The sequence below is a fragment of the Rattus norvegicus genome, chromosome 6 (assembly GCF_021556685.1).
Source record: "Rattus norvegicus strain SHRSP/BbbUtx chromosome 6, alternate assembly SHRSP_T2T, whole genome shotgun sequence".
NCBI classification, from domain to species: domain Eukaryota; kingdom Metazoa; phylum Chordata; class Mammalia; order Rodentia; family Muridae; genus Rattus; species Rattus norvegicus.
Genome location: NC_141539.1, coordinates 130559352 through 130577809, shown reverse-complemented (window position 1 = coordinate 130577809; position 18458 = coordinate 130559352). Strand labels below are relative to the sequence as shown.

General features: G+C 50.7%; 2 protein-coding genes across 5 annotated transcripts in view; one reads left to right on the top strand and one right to left on the bottom strand.

The window, feature by feature from the left end:
• Atg2b (autophagy related 2B) overlaps nucleotides 1-6733 on the top strand; it is a 70378-nt gene extending 63645 nt beyond the window's left edge. For 2 of the 3 annotated variants that reach the window (XM_087553474.1, XM_087553475.1), the window contains 3 exons: nucleotides 289-443; nucleotides 1033-1182; nucleotides 2973-6733. In XM_087553474.1, coding sequence (XP_087409600.1) covers nucleotides 289-443; nucleotides 1033-1182; nucleotides 2973-3203 — 536 coding nt within the window. In that variant the 3' untranslated portion in view covers nucleotides 3204-6733. 3 annotated transcript variants of the gene reach the window in all.
• An 8527-nt stretch (nucleotides 6734-15260) lies between these two features.
• Bdkrb1 (bradykinin receptor B1) lies at nucleotides 15261-18104 on the bottom strand. 2 transcript variants are annotated; one of them, XM_087554878.1, is made up of 2 exons: nucleotides 17951-18104; nucleotides 15261-16804 (listed from the first exon to the last, which is right to left on the bottom strand). In XM_087554878.1, exon 2 carries the CDS (start codon nucleotides 16792-16794, stop codon nucleotides 15781-15783), a length of 1014 nt encoding a protein of 337 aa, XP_087411004.1. In that variant the 5' UTR covers nucleotides 16795-16804; nucleotides 17951-18104; the 3' UTR covers nucleotides 15261-15780. The 2 variants fall into 2 exon arrangements, with proteins under 2 accessions (XP_087411004.1, NP_110478.1); NM_030851.1 differs by having other exon boundaries at nucleotides 15622-16845; nucleotides 17951-18038.
• Between the last annotated feature and the right edge of the window lie 354 nt (nucleotides 18105-18458).

The window sequence follows — 18458 nt, the reverse complement described above, 5'->3', positions numbered from 1 at the left end:
CTCCATCTGGGTTAGACTGTGCATGTATGCGTGTGCGTGTGCCTGTGTGTGTGTGCCTGTGTGTGTGTGCCTGTGTGTGTGTGTGTGTGAAGTTTACCTACCCCCCCCCCAACTTTTTTTTCTTTCCTTTTTTTTTTTTACTGTTTGATTATTAGAACACTTTCAGTCACATACAGGGTTCAGCCAGTGTTTCTGTTGGGAAACCTGGGTCTGGGGACCTCAGTGAGAAGGAGGAGCCACAGATTAGACTCTCTTCATTTACGCTCTCATTGTGCTTTCTGCGTCTAGTGCAAGGCCTGAAGGACTTGGTGTGGCTGCCCATTGAGCAGTACCGGAAGGACGGCCGCATCGTCAGAGGCTTCCAGAGAGGCGCCGCCTCCTTTGGTACCTCAACTGCAATGGCTGCCCTAGAACTCACAAACAGAATGGTCCAAACCATACAGGTACTACTTCCTGGCCTGCCTCATCTGGACAGATGGGTGCCCTGGACAGCAACTGGACTGTGTTTCCAAACAGAAACACGAGGATGTGTGAGGTGTTGGAGGCAGACATCACTGTAATGACTGACTATACTTAGTCTCGTCTTGTTTGTGAGGCAGAGTCTTGCTCCTACAGCCCAGACTATCTCATACTTTTGGTCTTTAGCCTCCCGAGTACAGGAGTTACTGAGATGCCTAGTTCTGAGGCTTAGGGAACTATCAGGGGATTTATTTCACTGAGCTGTGTAAAAGGGTCAGAGCTAAGTTTAAGAACATGTAATGTGGCAAACAAAGGTGATGGAAGTTGCTCTGTGAAGTACTAAGCCTTGCAGAGTAACAAGGGCATTCTGGGTAATAAAGAGGGAGGAGCTGAGTCATCGCAGTTCAGTTACCGTCCCTGTTCACAGTAGGGAAGTCCTAAGCAGAGGCCCTGTCTCTCTCTATGGGGCTCTCTTTACACCCCCCTCCCACCCGTGGAGCCCCTCCCTCCACACTTGGGGCCCAGCTCCCACACTGTCTTCTAACTCATCACTTCTTCCCACAAAATGACCAGGCAGCAGCAGAGACTGCGTATGATATGGTGTCTCCGAGTACCCTTTCCATTGAGCCCAAGAAGGCAAAGAGATTTCCTCATCACCGCTTAGCCCACCAGCCAGTAGACCTGAGGGAAGGTGTGGCCAAGGCCTACAGTGTCGTAAAAGAGGTATGTAGAGACCTGAGCTGACAAGTCGGGACTGGCTCGTATACTTTTCTGTTGTCTTTGTTGGGTGGTGAAATACCATAACCAAAATCAACTTGAGGAAGTATTGAAAGGCTTTGTTTCAGCTTATAACTCCACCTTGCAGTCCATCAGTGAGGGAAGTCAGAGCAGAACTCAAACCTGACAGGAACCTGCTCAGCCTCCTTTTTATATTAGGATCACCTGCCCATCAGTGACACTGTCACATCAGTCACTGAAGAAAATGCTTGCAACAGGCCAGTCTGGTGGGGACATTTTCTCAGTTGATGCTCTCTTCCCAAGTGACTGTAACCCAGACTAAATTGACATCAGAATAAATTGGCCAGCTCACCTGGCTTCCCCCACGAAGAGTGCTCACTGACTTTAGTGTTTGGGAGGAATCCGTGGAGTGGAATGTAAGCTGCCAGTAGCAGCATGCGGCTCATGAGTGCAGAGTGGGAGAAAGCTGGGTAGTAAATGGTGAGCTGCGTGCAGGGGTGTGCAGGGGCGGGCAGGGGCAGGCTGCAAACAACCAGTCCTCACTGCTTTACTCGCTCCTACCTTAGGTTTGATTAGGAAGACCCAGCCCTGCCCCGTTCCCAGGCCTTCACTATGGTGAAGTGTCACAGCTTTTCTAGATTGGTTTGTACAGTTAGATTAGGCACGTATTCCTAAGCAGACATAACAAGTGTTCATAGTCCAAGTTTGTCTAAAGAGTATCGTGTGTATCCTGTGACCCATCCTGCAAGGTCCACCATGGACACAGTGCCATTTACACAGTACTAGCCATAGGAGCATACCACTCATCTCTCCCTCAGGGCGGGCATTTAGTTTCCATTTTGTTCCCTGTGTGATGCTGAAATGGGGAGTGTCTTGTAGCTGTGTCTGAGTTCATGTGTGCAAGAAGTCCTCTAGGCAGAACTGTTGAGCTGTGATATGGAAGCCTGCACGTTAGTGTTTACTTTATTATTTACTTTATGGGGGTCACATACCACCGTGTTTATGTGGGAATCAAAGGAGCAGTGTGTGGACTCAGTCCTCTCAGGTCTGAGACTTGGCAGAGGAGCGCTGTGCTGCTGTCCTCCAGCTCTCCTGGGGAGGCCGGGTGCTCGCTTCCCTCCTTTTGCCTTCTTACCACTATGACAGAGAAGCTCACGGTCGTCTCTGTAGGATTCCATCTCGGGTTTCATTAGGTGTGTTTCTAACCATATCCTGACAATAGTCAGAAGATTCAGCAGTCCTCATGGCACCTCATGAAGTAGCCTTTGGGGTCCCAGAGAATTGGGTCTGAAGTTTTTTATTCCCATCTCGTAATCCCAGTGCTAAGGTTACAGACAAACACTTGACACCATCTTTTATATGTGTGTTGGGGATCCAAATTCCAGTCCTTATGCTTGTGTGGCCTTCATCAAGGAACTTAAGGCAGAAAGAATTTATTTTAGCTCATAATTCAGGGCAGTGTCAAGGCAGCAAGAGCTTGAAGCGGCTGGAGGTGGCTTCCACTGTCAGAGTGCATTGCTGCTAGCACACAGCTCACTTTCCACTCTGTGCAGTGGAGGTTCCCTGCCCAGCGAATGCGCTCACCCACAGTAGCGGTGAGAAGGCCAGGTGCCCTTTCCTGACAGCTGCAATCAGATCTAGGGCCGGGTGAGGGCAGCGGGGGCTTTGCTTGGTTCTGTGTTGGTCTGGGTGGAGGCATGTTGGTCAGCTGTCCTGCTGCGGGCCCCTTAGCTTCTGACTGTGCATTCTTCTCCTTTGCCTCCTCACCTCTGCAGGGGATCACAGACACAGCTCAGACCATCTATGAAACGGCGGCCCGAGAGCACGAGAGCAGAGGAGTCACTGGTGCTGTGGGGGAAGTCCTGCGCCAGATCCCACCGGCAGTGGTCAAACCTCTAATTGTGGCCACTGAAGCAACATCAAACGTGCTAGGTGGCATGAGAAACCAAATCAGACCAGATGTTCGGCAGGACGAGTCACAGAAATGGCGCCACGGGGAGGACTGATCTTCCAGTGTGACCGCACAGCGTGTGTGGGGGCTGAGGGAGGAGCAGGCATCCGAGTAGGCGCGTCATAGAAAACTAGTTTAATTTATGTGCTCATCTCAGGAACAAAAGCAGTTCTTAGGAAAATAATTTAATGTCAGAACAACACGCAGCCAAAAACTTGTGATGTTTTAGGGCCTGGCACTTGCCTACAGGAGTGGCTGGTGGCTGGTGTCACGGTCACTAGAGATTTGCTGCCATGTTGAATGCTTGCTTTCATTAAAGTGACTGTAACTGTACCTGTTACTGACAAGCGCTCATTGGGAATGTGTTCGTAAACAGTGTTGAGTGCTTAAAGGAAGGGGAGCACTCGCCACAGTCGGGGAGTTGACTTTTCAGCTTATAATGGCAGAAGCCACAGGGAGGGCAAAGTAGCCAGGGCTCCAGTGTCAGGTGGAGCAAGCTTCGCCTCCCACAGGGCTGCCTGCTCCTGCCACCCGGAGAAGTGGGGTCACAGACGAAATGAGCTGTGCTGCACTTTATCTTGTGTGTGTGTGTGTGTGTGTGTGTGTGTGTGTGTGTGTGTGTGCGCGCGTGCGCGCGTGTGCCTGTGTGTAATGTGACGCAAAGTGTGCTGTGTTCTTTGTGTCATTTACAAGGTTATATAGATATGATGTGAAGTGAAGATGTCTCAGAGTTTTTGGTAAAGGAAGGTGACCCTAATGTAAGTTTCTTATCCTGAATGCAAGTGAATGTGAGCTCTGTGGTGGACTGGGGCCCACGCATTGCTTATGTGTCCATAGTTAAGTCCTTAGTGCAGACCGTCAGTGTCAAGGACATTGGAAGTGGGCTTTATTCTTAGGAAGGTAAATAAGAATACTCCAGGTATGTTCTAGTTGACTAATTCAAAGTACCATTTTTACTTGGTTAATAATGTACATTTGATAACCTGTCGGGAATGAATAAAGTATTTTTATTTAAAGGTAAGATTGTTGTATATGTCCATGAACATTTGTTTCTCTGAAAGCATATTCATTGATGCAGTGCTCTGACTGACCTCAGGACATGTGGAGCCACCTCAGAGCTGATTGTTGCCACTGTCACTCTGAGGAGGAGGAGTGACAGTATGATCTGTGCCTAGAGAGTGGCCCACCAGAGACGACCTAGGGCTGTTGCTGCGGAGAGCTGTATGCTCTCCCTTCTGGTTCTGAAGTGTTGGCTCTTGGGGATGCTGGACACCACAGCAGCATTTGTTTTGTGTGTGAGAAAGGAAAGTCAGTTTTACCCTCTGAGAACCCAGAACAAAGAGCCAGGCCAACCCCAACTCCGGCCACAGCCACAGCCACAGCCATGTCCTCAACCCCAACCTTTAGAACTGGTGTAAAAAAAAAAGTCTCGTAGACATTTGCATAGACTTGATTTCCTTTTGCTGCCAGGAAACTTCCAAAGCTATCTTGGAGCGGCCGCTGGTGGGCCTCATGGAACTGCTCTTCTATCCTTGTCAGGTACAGCCCTGAGCAGACACTGCAGGTACTAGTGGCATTTGTTGCCATGGCCACTCGCCTGTATCTGCCCCTCTAATGCAGCAGGCACTGTGTGTCACCTGTCACATTTGAGCAGGCTTTACCCTGCGCCTCTCTCCTCTGTTATGTTTAAGGTCAGTGTATATGGGCAGCGGACAGTCCTTCCAACTGGTTAAACCAATGAAGCCATTGTAAAGAGGTCATCTGCTTCAGCCTTGCCAGAGGTGTTTGTTGGTTTGGTCTCTAGGTCTTTGCGCATTGTCAGGCTCTAGTGAGGCCCTGTCTGTATTTGAATGCTTCTAAGTTACACGTCTGCTGTGTTGTCTTTACAAGGGTGTCCGCTCAGCTTTTGTGTTGTAGTGACATGTAGTGGGTTGGCAGCGTCCTTGGGTTGCAGTCATCTGCGGTCACCAAGCAAACCACTTCCCTTGGCCAAGACACCTTATCTCACTCAGCCCCAGTGTCCCCTCTGTAAGTGAAGAGGTTTCTTAGGGCAAAACTTGTGGGGATTTCTGGGCAATTAGGTCACAGTGGCATGTACACGCTATTTTAATGGTGTGTGACCTTGTGCCCAGACCTGTGATGCCAGGCTTGGGGGGCACCATCCCATGGACACTGGCTGTGCCATACCATAGCAGCTGTGTTGTCTCCAGGCCCCTCCTCTCAGAGTGACACCTTCGGGATCCAGGGTTGGATCGGGCTGATGATTCCGACTGCAGGAGGCTGCACGTGTCCACCCATTGCTATTGCGGTCCATCCAGAGCCCTCCCCGCAGAAGTCAGGGAAGCTGGCTTGTTTTCGGTCACTCTGCTGTTCACCAACCCTGACTATCACTGATGGCGATTGCCAAATGTGACTGACTTGGAACCCCTATTTTTCTCCTGTCTGTTTTCAGACCCTTTTACTCTGAGCAGGCATACGTGGACAGACATCATAGCAGTAGGCTTCCATTTTAATGGAGTACTCTGTACCAGACTGGCCCACTTCTGCCTGTATTGAGTACAGTCCCTCAGATCTAGGGACAGTGGGAAGCGCTCCCTACCTTCAAACGCCATTGGGAATATAGAGTTTAAAGTCCCTTGAAAGGACCAAGTGGACACAGGGGGATACTCCTTTCTGCAGCTGAATTGGGCCACTTGGTATCAAAGTAATCAAATATGAATGTTTGTACTTTGGCCGAAAAGAAAGACTATCTGTATAGTGTAGAGAAGTGTATCAGAAATGAAGATTTTTTTTTCTTTTAAATCAGGAAGTTTTGTGTGAGTTCACAGGAAGGTCCAGCCACTATTCTTAAGAACACTAGTATGTCACTTGCTGGCCCTTGGTGAGGACATTCTCAGGGTTGTGCTGGCCACACTCACCTTTGAGAGAGTCCATGGGCACTGTTGCAAGTCAGCCAGCGTGGCTCAGAAATGGTCTCCATTTGAGACAGAAAAAGCATTCCCACGAGCCACCACGATAGACTTCTTTGTGGGGAAACCATTGAGTCTTACTTAGTATTTCACCAGTTTGAACCTCACCAGTTCCCGTAGGCATGGGACTCAGAGGCCCTCTCTGACCAGCACTGGGGTGGGGCAGGTCATTCACTGGAGTCAGCTTCAGAGAGCTGCTGGGCTGCCTTCAGGTGTGAGTATGTTGTCAGCTGCTCCCTCTCATGGCCGCCTGGGGCTGGGCAGCCCCACCCTTCTCCAAGACACTCTCCTGTCTCACACACTGGTTCCAATTGTCTAGCCTTGTCTGTGTGGCTGGCTGCTCACTTTTTCGTGGGAGTTTTTAGGCTCCCACTTGAGTTTTTCTGTGAGTCCTCCTAGCCTGTCTCTGATGTTAGGTCATCTCACCTCACAGTCATCCTCTGCTGAGTGTCCTGACTCCCCTAAGTATGGCAACTCTGGATGTAAATAAGAACACGCCTCTGTACAAGTATTTTTGTGAAAAATGTAACTTGTTAGTGTAACTAAAGTATGATGACGTTAAGAATACTTGTGAAAAAATTAAAATATTTCCTCTTTGTTTTTGCTTCACACTTAAGAATTGTCTGTTGCTAGAGCCGCTTCTGTGGGTGGGGAGACTTCATAAGGATCCTTCACCCTGGCACCTCTGCTCTAGTGTTGATACCACCAGTTTCTAAGCTGGCTCCAACCATAGTGGGGAAGTGTCACTCCTGCCTTGGCGGAGTTACTGATGAGTTTACTCATTACCCCTTCGCTGCGGACTTCAGGCAGACACGTTTCATAGTGTTGGTAAACGTGTGGAGGAGCAAGACATTTGAAAAGACACATTCAAAAGGACATGGCACTCAACCCGTCACATTGGCAGTCGGGTGGAAGCGGCAAGTCAGGCATCTCACAGAGCACTTAAGAAGAAAGGGGGCCAGGGGCTGGGGATTTAGCTCAGTGGTAGAGCGCTTACCTAGGAAGCGCAAGGCCCTGGGTTCGGTCCCCAGCTCCGAAAAAAAGAACCAAAAAAAAAAAGAAGAAGAAGAAGAAAGGGGGCCTGTGTGAGACGCACACGTTTCCTGTGTGCTCTCCTCTCCGAGTAGGAGCCTGTTTGCCAGCAGAGAGATAGGCCCAGAGACATTGCCTCATGGATTCCCAACCCCCCCCCAACACCGCTTACTTTCTTCAATCACTGTGTGTGTGTGTGTGTGTGTGTGTGTGTGTGTGTGTGTGTGTGTAAATGCATGTGCAATGGTGGGTTGCTTTGTGTACAGGAGCATGGGTTGGGTAAGGGTTTGTCTGTCCCTTCACCCCATCAACCATTAACTGTCAATAGCTCCTCAGGGAACAGGGTCTCCCCTCTACCCCCTTCTCTGACAAGGTGTTGATGGGCCAGTTACGGGGGCAGGTCTCAAGCAGTTAATCATAGCCACTGGGAGTTAAGCGTACAAAGGCTAGGTCCCTACTCCCTCCCACTCTTAGGCCCTTTCAGCCTTCCTGGTGATGTTCCCTGAGCACTGGAGGGAGAAAGCCAACCACCGTGCCTTTCCTGCCTCCTGGAATGCTGTCCCCGCACTGGGAGTGCCTCAGCCTGGCCTCCACATCAGTTTTCGAGATGAGTTCTCTTCTCTCACTGAGCCTGGAGCTTGCTGATCAGGCTTGGTGGCAGGTGGCTGTCTTGTGCCCAGGTATTTGCATGAGTTCGGGGATCTGAACCTATCCTTTGGCTTGCAAGGCAACCACTTTACTCAATGAGCCGTTTCTCTAGCCCTTCTAAAGCATTTTGAGGAGATCTAAAAACAATTTGGGGGGGGTGGCCTTTTTGTTTAACCTTGGAGCTGTTCGTAGGGCTGTTGTGTTGTTGTTGTTGTTGTTGTTGTTGTGAGGTTTTATTCTTATGAGTATGATAGTACTTGTCTGTGTGTTCATTTGTACACCATGTGGGTGCCTGATGCATGCAGAGGTCAGAAGAGGGAGACAGACCCCATGGAGCCGGAGTTACAGAGAGTAGCGAGCCACCTGTGAACGGTGGGAACCAAACCAGGTCCTCTTGAAGAGTAATAAATGTTAGCAACCTCTAAGCCATCTCTCCAGCCCTGTGGGTTTGGGTTTTGAGATGAAGCCTTGCTACATCACCCAGGATCCCCCTTCCTCATTCTCTCAGTTCCACGATTAAGGATGTGCATCCTTAGGCTTGCCTAGGAACAGAGCCACTGTGGTCTTTGGAAGGCTCCCTTTGAAAAAGTGTGCAGAGCATGCTGACTTCGTGGCCGGCAGAGGGCGCCATGCTGTCAAATGGAAATTGATCCCTTTAGTGTGGCCCCTTTTACCTGGTAAGACATGGACCTGTGCACAGGGAGGCTTGAGAAAATCCTCAAAAGTGCTTGTGATTAAGTCGAGGTTTGCTTCAAGTAAGGATTTAAAGAATGTCGCTCCAGCACACTGGCTCAGTGGGTAAAGGCACTTGCTGCCAAAACCTGACAGCCCAAATTCAGCCCCCAGAGCCCATGGCAGAAGGAGGGACCGGAAAGTTGTCCTCTGACCTCCACCCGAGCCTCTTCACGTGTGTACTGGTGTGTGGACACACCAGCGGACGTAGCAATAATGAGTAAAATGGACCTACGTGTCCCTGAGAACCCCAGGCTGGTCGCATCCTAGCACACTCATAGACAGGCTCAGAGGGCAGTTTGGAGCTTAAAGCACAGGATTCTTGGGTTGGGGATTTAGCTCAGCGGTAGAGCGCTTGCCTAGCAAGCACAAGGCCCTGGGTTCGGTCCCCAGCTCCGAAAGAAAAAGAAAGAAAAAGAAAGCACAGGATTCGTTGTGTTCAGGTGAGCATTGTTTGTTTTCCTTAGTGCTGTGGCTGGTATCCAATCCGAGGGAAGTGTGCACACACTAATCTGCTGCTCTCCTGGAGAGGCAGGTGAGTGCCTCATCAACATTCCTCTCACGATGGAGTTGGGGTTAGCAGAGTCACTTGTCTGGCACACAAAATTTGTAAGGGGTACCAGGAATCAAGATAAATCACGATGAACAATGCATTTTGTTTAAAGATTTATGTACATCTGTCTGCATCTGCATCTGCTTATATACCTTCATGCCAGAAGAGGGCAGCAGATCCCATTACAGATGGTTGGGAGCCACCATGTGGTTGCTGGGAATTGAACTCAGGACCTCTGGAAGAGCAATCAGTGCTCTTAACCGCTGAGACACCTCTCCAGCCCATTATTTATTTAATGTCTCACTCATTTGTGTATGTGCATGAGGGCGTGCATACATGTGTACTGTGTGTGTGTGTGTGTGTATTCTAGAGGGTGGGTTGCTCCCGGTGCTGCTGTATGCACAGAGGCCCAGGATGCAGATTGACCTTATAACACCCTGACTCCATATAAGAGTGCTGTGTAACTCTCAATCAGAAGCCGCGAGACTTCAACCATACCCGCTCAGGAGGTAGGAGCTGAGTCCCAAGTTTAAGGCCAATCTGAGGGTGCCTCAAAATTTAAACAGTAGAAGATGACCTGGTGTTTGGAATTTAAGTTCACTGTAATAAACATAATTAAATATGTTTCCTGTGACTATAGCCAAGCTGTCAAGACTGAGACATTTACAAAGAAAAGTATATAAAATGTAAAAGATATTTGTCTTTTTCAAATAGACACACACGGATGTGAGAACAACTTGCAAAAGTCATTTTTCCCCTTCCACTCTGTAGGGGTCCTAGGATCAAACACAGGTCATCAGTTTTGGTGGCAAATGGCTTTTTCAGCACTGAGCAACCTCACTGCTCCAAGACACTTCGTTTTGTACAGTCCTGGAGGTTGGGTTATCTAAGAGCCCGGCTCTGGTAAGAGCTTGCCTGGAACTCATAGAGATCAGCCTGCCCCTGCCTCCCAAGTGCTTGGATTAAAGGCGTGTACCACCATTGCCTGGCCAGATCTTTACGAACCATCTTCCTTTTCTTTTTTTTTTTTTTTTTTTTTTTTCCGGAGCTGGGAACCGAACCCAGGGATGAACCATCTTAATACAAGGTTTCCATGTTGGCTGTAACAGAAAAACATGGAGTTCTGTGACCTTGAACCTTCCATGGCATGGGCTCATTTCCCATTGCCAAATGCCAAGTGAGAAGACCACTCTCTCTGAACTGAGGGAGCAACAGGAATGGCTATCACAGAAGGCTGAGGAGCAAGGCTCTCCCGCCCACCATCACTGGCCAGAAAAACACTCAAAAGTTTGGTGCTGTGATCTGAAACTGAGACAACTGCACGAGCTTGTGTGCCGGGACACTCCTAAACTGTGGCTTCACCCCTTCATGGATTCCTGCAAGGCAAGGAAAAGGCTGAAGCCTGGTGCTAGTCAGAGGAGGATTTGCCTCCCAGAAAGACGTCACACAGCTCTGACAGCTTGTCAGGCCACCTTAACAGAGAGACTGGAGCTGAGACAGTGATAGGAAGGGCCACCCCCTGACCAGAGCTGCTTAGATATTCTACCCCTTCCTGTGGATAATCACTGGCCTCGTCATTCCCCCTCTCACTGTGGCCATACTGGAGACATCTCCTATTCTTACGTTCACTATTGTTCAGTGGCTTATTGAAGATGAAATGCCTTCCTTGTTAGGGTGACTAGACCCAGGCTATAAAGGGAACAGCAGTTCTATTGGTGGGAAGGAACTAAGGTGTTCAGAGACCAGCTGAATTGTAACCAAGGCATCAGCATAGCCTCAGTCTGGTCCCTAGGCCTCTGGGGGACACCACGGGAGTGGTGTGGAGGGGGTCTGAGGGGGGACTTTCCCACCAAATAATTCATCTACAGAAGACAAGAAGCTGTCTTGGCCATTGCAACATGGAGGCGCCCTCCAGGGCTAGGATTTGGAGGGGGCTTAGCCCTGGTCAGTCCCATTATGTATAGGGTGAGGGTTGTTCTTTGTGACCGAGAGCCTATCTCCTTATCTGTTCAGAGGACCAAACGTAAGCAGGTCCAGAAGGTGGCAGGACCCCGAGGGGAAAGCTGTACCTCTGGACTCGGCCCCTCTAAGGGAGAAAGTGGGAGTTCCTGTGAGATGTGGGGGACCCCTGTTCACATCGGTGTTGGTAGCCCAAGTGTGACTGAGCCCAGTCCTAAGTGAAATGTGCCAGCAGAGCCAGTCACCAGACCTACGGGAGCTGAAAATAGTTCTTTCTTCTCCAGCACTTGTTCTGAACCGAGGCCAGCCTCTCGCCTGCAGCTGGACAGAGGAACACAGCAGCCTTCCTGTGTGGCTCTGCCACTGCCACCCCACTGCAGAGCCGGACTCCAGGCCTTTTATGTGGCCCCATAAATCAGGTGTCTGCCTTACAGGGTTTCTTGTGTCTACCAAGACCTGCAGGTCTGTGAGCAGGGTTTTCAAGGTCCACATGCCAGCTCCCTCTTTAAGGTTGGAAGGCTTTTGGTAAACTCCAGGAAGTGTTCTATCAGCCATTGGTTCCATTTGTGCAAGTTGAGAAGGAAGGGTGTTCAGGGCCAGAGGACTACCTCAGTCAAGTGCTTGACTGGCTAGCACCAGGACCTGAGGTTAAGCCCAGCACCCATGTAAAACTGCCATGCCTGGGCCCGAACTTGTGATGCAAGCACTGAGTAGGCAGAGAGAGGAGGATGCTTGGGCATCCCTGGCCAACCAGCCTACCCTAACTGTTGAGTTCCAGGTTAACGAGAGGACCTTTCTCAAAAGAGATGGCGAGTTTGATCTCTTGAATCCACATGTACCTGTGCACACGCACGTATACTTGTGCACACATGACAACCCACGTATATGCACATACACTCACACAAGTGTACACACACCTGGGCATTAAAAATACGTTTGTGTTCTGGTCTCTGCATTGGAGGAGACACTGGTGCTGTGTCAATGGCCTGCCCCCTAGTCTTGCCACCTCCTGCCTTTGCTTCAGAGCCTTGGTCTGGGGCCTGGAACTCACACCGGCATGGAAGTCAGACCAGCAGGCACATTCAGCCCCTGCCCTTGAGGCATGTGCCAGGTTCCTGGATCTCCTCCCTTGGAAGTTGACATAAAGTAACAGACCCCACCAGGGAGTCAAGAGGATACAAGATAACTCTTAATCCCACATTGCTCACAGGATGCTGTGGTCCTCATCGGACTCATTCCACCCATTCCAGGCAGGCACACTGGTCCAGCACCCTAGACTATAAATCAAGGCACTGAACTATATCAGAGATGGCAAATTCAGTCTCCTGAAGCAGCCAGGTATGTGTGACATTTGTGGGAAGACACTGTTCTCAGTATACTGCCACTCAGTATACTGCCACAAGGTATCTTTGACCCAGGGAGCCCCTGAGGATCATCCTGAGGGCACCTGGAATGCCCCCCTCTTGTTCACTCTTGCAGAGTTCTCAGTGCCAATAATAGTGGCCAGAGGCTAGACCACCTGCTGACTGGACAAACACACTGTTTATACAAACTGGAGCTCTCCACTCTTAGGTGGGATTTCAGCAACAAATTCAAAAGCATTGTCTAAATCCCTGGGGTTCAACGTAGACACACAAGCAGGCTGGATTCACTGGAATGTCCAGACCACATTACATCTCCAGGAAAACATTAAGCTAGGGAAATGGCCATAGAGTGATCACCAAGGTTCTGGGGACCTAGCCTGATGGATCCATGGCCAGGTTCCAGGAACACTGGGCTACTTTTCAGTGATTGTGTGAAACTGTGTGTCTTAGGGTTTTGCTGCTGTGAACAGACACCATGACCAAGGTAACTCTTATAAGGACAACATTTACCTGGGGGCTGGCTTACAGGTTGAGGTTAACATCAAGGCGGGAACCAGCATCCAGGCAGACCTGGTGCAGGAGTTGAGAGTTCAACATTTTCATCTGAAGGCTGCTAGCAGAATACTGACTTCCAGGCGGCTAGGATGAGGGTCTTAAAGCCCATGCCCACGCTGCCACACCTACTCCAACAAGACCACACCTTCTAATAGTGCTGCTCCCTGGGCAGAGCATATACAAACCATCACACTGTTTGGACTGTTCTGTGACCACTAACCCCTTCTGTGCAGATGTGACAGATACCTATCCCCCATCTCCCATGCATCCTGAATGACTGACCATTGTGCCTTCCCCATCCCTGGACACTGACCTTGACCCTCGGCTCTCTTCTTCCTCAGGCCTTGCAGGGTCTTCCCTGATGACAGATCTGGGGGGCCATCCACCTCCACCTGTGCAATTCTTTGAGTCTTTATTCCTTATCTCCTTCACTATCCTTCATCCCCCCTACCCCAGCCCTGCCCCAGTGCCATGCTTGTCTTTGTCACCCCTGGGACAGCTCTCCTGCCGGGATGTTTGAGGACACCCTTGTATTCTGTTGCAGGAGGACACCCTTGTATTCTGTTGCACGCTGGTTCGGACGTTCCCACAGCATCATCTTTTCCCCGTTCTGATGTCACTCCCCCACTGCCTCCTAGTGTTTGGATCTGCAGTGTCCCCCAGAGGCCCGCAGAGCACAGGCTTGACCAGCCCATGATGCTCCTGGGAGGTGGTAGGATGTTTAGGAGGTTAGGTCATGGGGGTGTGCCCTTAGAGGACATATTGGGACCCTGTCTGCCTTTGCTCCTCCTCCTGCACCATGCACCCCTGCCAAGATGCTCTGTGCTGTCCCTAACCCACAACCTCTAAAGCTGTGAGTGGAGACAAACGTTCTCTGTTATGCTGACATTTCCAGGTATTATGTCACCGTGAGGGAAGCTGACTATGTACCACCCAGACTTGCTTCCTTCCACCCCTCAGCCCATTCCCCACAGGCTGGCTGATGCCCTCAGCCTCCCAGAACCATGACAGTCTATCTGCCGAAATCCAAACCCAGCACAATCTGGCTGCCTAGTGGTGCCTGCAAAGTACCAGTTCCCACCACAGAACCATGCTCGGTGCATTCAGGGGGGCTCCCTGGAGCCCCAGAATGCCCTTCGGCTCTGTGAGCTCTGTTTGTTGGTGGGCATGGAAGTCACACAACCGGTCTTTTCTCCTCCAACCCCTGCCTCTGTGATCTGCTTGCCTCTCCTCCAACTCTTCCCTCCTAACTTGGGAACGCTGTTCTGCATCTAACTTGGTGCTTCTTTCTGGACTATGCCTGTACTGCCTGGTTTGTGTGTCAATTTGACACAAGCTGGAGTCATCACAGAGGAAGGAGCCTCCCTTGAGGAAATGCCTCCATGAGATCCAGCTGTGAGGGCATTTTCTCAATTAGCGATCAAGGGTGGGAGGGTCCATTGTGGGTGGTGCTGTCCCTGGGCTGGTGGTCCTGGGTTCTATAAGGGAGCAAGCTGAGCAGCCAGGGGAAGCAAGCCAGTAAGCAGCATCCCTCCATGGCTTCTGCATCAGCTCCTGCTTCCTGCCCTGCTTGAGTTCCAGTCCTGACTTCCTTTGGTGATGAACAGCAATCAGGAAGTGTAAGCTGAATAAACCCTTTCCTCCCCAACTTGCTTTGTGGTCACAATGTTTGTGCAGGAATAGAAACCCTGACTAAGACAATGCTCTTTCCCTATTTTTGCTTGACCAACTGCTAGCTTTTTCAAAGCCAGGCTATGTCTCTGCCCAGAAGACCTCTCCACCTGTCCCAGCCAGCCCCCACTGCCCTGTGCCCTCATACCCATCCTATCACCTGGATGGCTGCTTCTCCTGTCCTGTGACACTCTCTTGTGTCCTATCCAGAGCTCTTTGGAGGCAGAGGTTCTGGGAGGGTCCCTGCTGGATCCTTGAGGCCACAGAGAGATTGGATGGAGGCTCCAGCATTTGGTAATATTCCTGCGAACTCCAGGCAGCAGCCTGGTCCTTCCCCGTACTGCAGGGATTGGGTGGGAACTTAGCTCTTCCTGTCTGTCTCCATGGGCCCCAGCGTCTACCCTACATGGAGCTGAGGGAGGAGCTGGCCCGTTCCCTGGGAGCTCCCTGTTCTGACTCGGGGTTACTTAGAGCTCTACAAGTTCCTTGCGGACAGGGTCTGCAGCCACCTCACCTCACGTTAGCCTAGGAAGGTCTGGGTGAGTGGACGCGTCAAACAGCAGACGCTTGCCGGGGGTCAGGTACTCACACAAGTTCCCCACCACTGCCGTAGCAATAACCACAAACTTGGCAAATCAGAGTGCAGCTTTACTCTCTCACAGTCCTGGGGGGCAGGGCTGGCATCGGCACGTTGGCCAAGCTGGTCTTTCCTGGAGGTTTCAGAGAGGATGTCTGCCTGTGTTCTTTCTTTTCCAGCCTCTCAGGGTGCCTGCTGTCCTCGGCTGGTGGCGCCTTCCTCACCACACTCTGACCTCTGCTTCTGTCCACATGCATTCCAGCCCTCCTAAATCCCCTCTTAAAAGAACCGCTGTGGCTATGCTTCTCCCTCTGTCCCGAAAAACTTCAGGATCAGCCTAATCTCCAGAGCCCTAGTAATTGCCCTTCAAGGTCCCGACTACCCTGCTAATAACTTTCCCTGGGTATCTTTGTGGGCTGTGGGTCAGCTGACCAGATGGTCTTTATGATACCAGAGATGGTTGGTCAAGAAGCCAGGCTTCTTGGCTCCCTGCTGTTTGAATTCCAGCAGGATAATTGGAAGAGTCCCTTCCTGTTGGGCCACATGGGCATGAGGCTTCTCGGTTGCATCATTTATAAAGTCCCCAGAACCCTGGTCTTAAGGAGCCGGCCTGCGAAGACATAAATCAGTGGGTTCAAGCAGCTGTTGACAAAGGCAAAGAAGTTGGCGAGCTGCAGGCCCAGGTCTGTGATCTCCTTCCAGGAGCAGTCCTGGATCACTCTTACCTGGACCAGGAAATCCAGGAAAGCGAAGAAGTGGTAAGGGCACCAGCAGACCAGGAAGGAGGCTACCAGTGTGAGGATCAGCCCCGTCGTCTTGCTGCCCTTGGGACCCCCACACCTAGTCCTGCTGGCCTCCTTCTGTCCTCTCAGGGAGGCCAGGATGTGATAGTTGAAGAAGATGATAGCAGTCACGGGGAGGAGGAAACCCAAAACGTTCAACTCCACCATCCTTGCAAAGTGCCAAGCCTCGTGGGGGAAAAGCAGGATGCAGGCAGAGACGTTCAGATCGGGGACGACTTTAACAGAGCGTAGAAGGAATGTGGGGATGCTCAAGAGACCCCCGGCTACCCAGATGAGCAGGCACGTAGCTTGGGCTTGCCGTCGCCGCCGGTACCCCCAGCTGGTCATGGGGTATACCAGGAGCCTGTAGCGGTCCTGACTGATAGCCACCACCAGGAAGATGCTGACAAACAGGTTGGCCTTGATGACCCCGCTGACCACCCGGCAGAGGTCAGTTCCGAAGGGCCAGTTGAAACGGTTCCCGATGTTCTCTGCCCAGAAGGGCAGGCCCAGGACAAACACCAGATCGGAAGCCGCCAAGTTAGCCAGGTAGATTTCCGCTATGGTTAAGCGCTGCTGCCTCTGTCGTTGCTGCCACCACCACTGTCGCCAAGGCAAAAGGAAGAAGGACAAGACTAAAAGGTTCCCCAAGAGGCCAAAGAAGCAGATAGTGATGACGAACCCTGGCAGCACCCGATACAGCAGGTCCCAGTCTTCTAGGGCACTCTCGCAGGAGGTAATGTTGGCAGGGGCCTGCAGGCTTCGGTTAGAGGGCTGGAGCTCCAACAAGACCTCGGACGCCATCCACAGTGACCTGACGTTGACACAGTACAGGAGGTCAAATCCAGCTGTGGTCTGTTCCAAACAATAAAGGTTTTCTTTTTTTTGTTTTTTTTAAAAGATTTATTTATTTCATATATGTGAATATAGTGTCACTCTTTCTTGACACATACCAGAAAAGGGTATTGGATCCCCATTTCAGATGGTTGTGAGCCGCCATGTGGTTGCTGGGAATCGAACTCAGGACCTCTGGAAGAACAGTCAGTGTTCCTAACCGTTCCAGCCTGACAATAAAGTTTTATTGGCACACGACATTACTCCATGACTGTGTAGAAGGCGTCTGGGATGATTTTCATGTGCTGTGATGGCAGACCAGAGTGGGCCCAGCACAGTCGGTGTGGCTTGCAAAACTGATGGTATTTACTCAGTTCCTTTGGAGGAAGAGAGGACTGACCTCTAGGTTAAAAGGGGGAACTGGTAGGAGGTGGTGCTAGTAGGCTCATTAGTTAAAAGTTCCGGCTGCTCTTCCGGAGGACCAGGGTTTGAGTTTTAGCAACCAACAAGGCCACTTACAACCATCTGCGACTCCAGTCCCAGGGAACCTGACGCCCTCTTCTGTCCTCCACAGGCATTGCACGTACTCAGTGCACCTACATACACACAGAGGCAAAACAAGTTTTGAAGTAGAAGGGACAAGGGCCAGGCATGGTGGCACAGGCCTTTACTCAGAGCACTCCACAGGCAGAGCTGCGATCTCTGTGAGTTCTGGACCAGTCTGGTCTATATAGTGAGATCCAGGACAGTAAGGGCTGGGTAGAGAGACCTATCTCAACACACACACACACACATGGATTGTTAAACCCCTAACCAGAGGCTGGGTATAGTGGTTCACACCTGCAAACCCAGAACTGAGGAGCCTGAAACAACTTAGGGGTACACAGGAAGAGTCTGTCTCAAAACAACAACAAAAAGCCACCACCACCCCCAAACCCAGAAACAAACCGAAACAGACCAAACACAGGATAAAAATCCTTTTAAAACGAACGGCTGAAGTCTATCTCTCCTGGGATGCATATGTAGAAAAGAACGCTTTCTGTTTGTTGTCCTTTGCTAAGAGACATGATACAATTCCATTTAAGGAATTTAAGCCCTGAGAGGAAAATGATCCCTATAGACTTACCCGGATAGAAAAGCAAAGAGCTCACAGCTTCACCTGTGTTTTTGATGGTGACTGCTGTCTTGGGAGGTTTCTGTCCTGGGGCAGCTCCCTGGACACACGCTGGCTGGTCTTAAATAAACCACCTCTGTTCCCATGATGTCACAGGGGATTACCCAAAAAGTGAGTCTCTCAAGCCAGAGGAGGCTGAGGTTTGGAGGGGGCGTGGCATTGCCTTTCACTTGCTTAGGGATAGATAGTGGGAGGTTCTTTGACCACCATTTTGCACTTTCTCTGCTGACATTTTCCGCCTGTCGATTCACCTAAGTACTGTGTGTTGGCAAACAGGCCCTGAAGACACATTTCAGTGCAGACAATACTCTCAAGGCTCGCCCCCTGTCGGGATGTTGAATGATGGCTTCCCCAGTTCCCTGTTGGCTCCAGGAGGTCTGGGATTTGACCACAGGTTCTTGGGAGCACACGAGGACAGCTCCCTTTCAATCTGAGCAGCGAAGGACACACAGCCAAGAAT

Bases quoted from the DNA above. Each gene is read 5' to 3' on its own strand.
- Bdkrb1 (XM_087554878.1), bottom strand. From the start codon at position 16,794: ATGGCGTCCGAGGTCTTGTTGGAGCTCCAGCCCTCTAACCGAAGCCTG.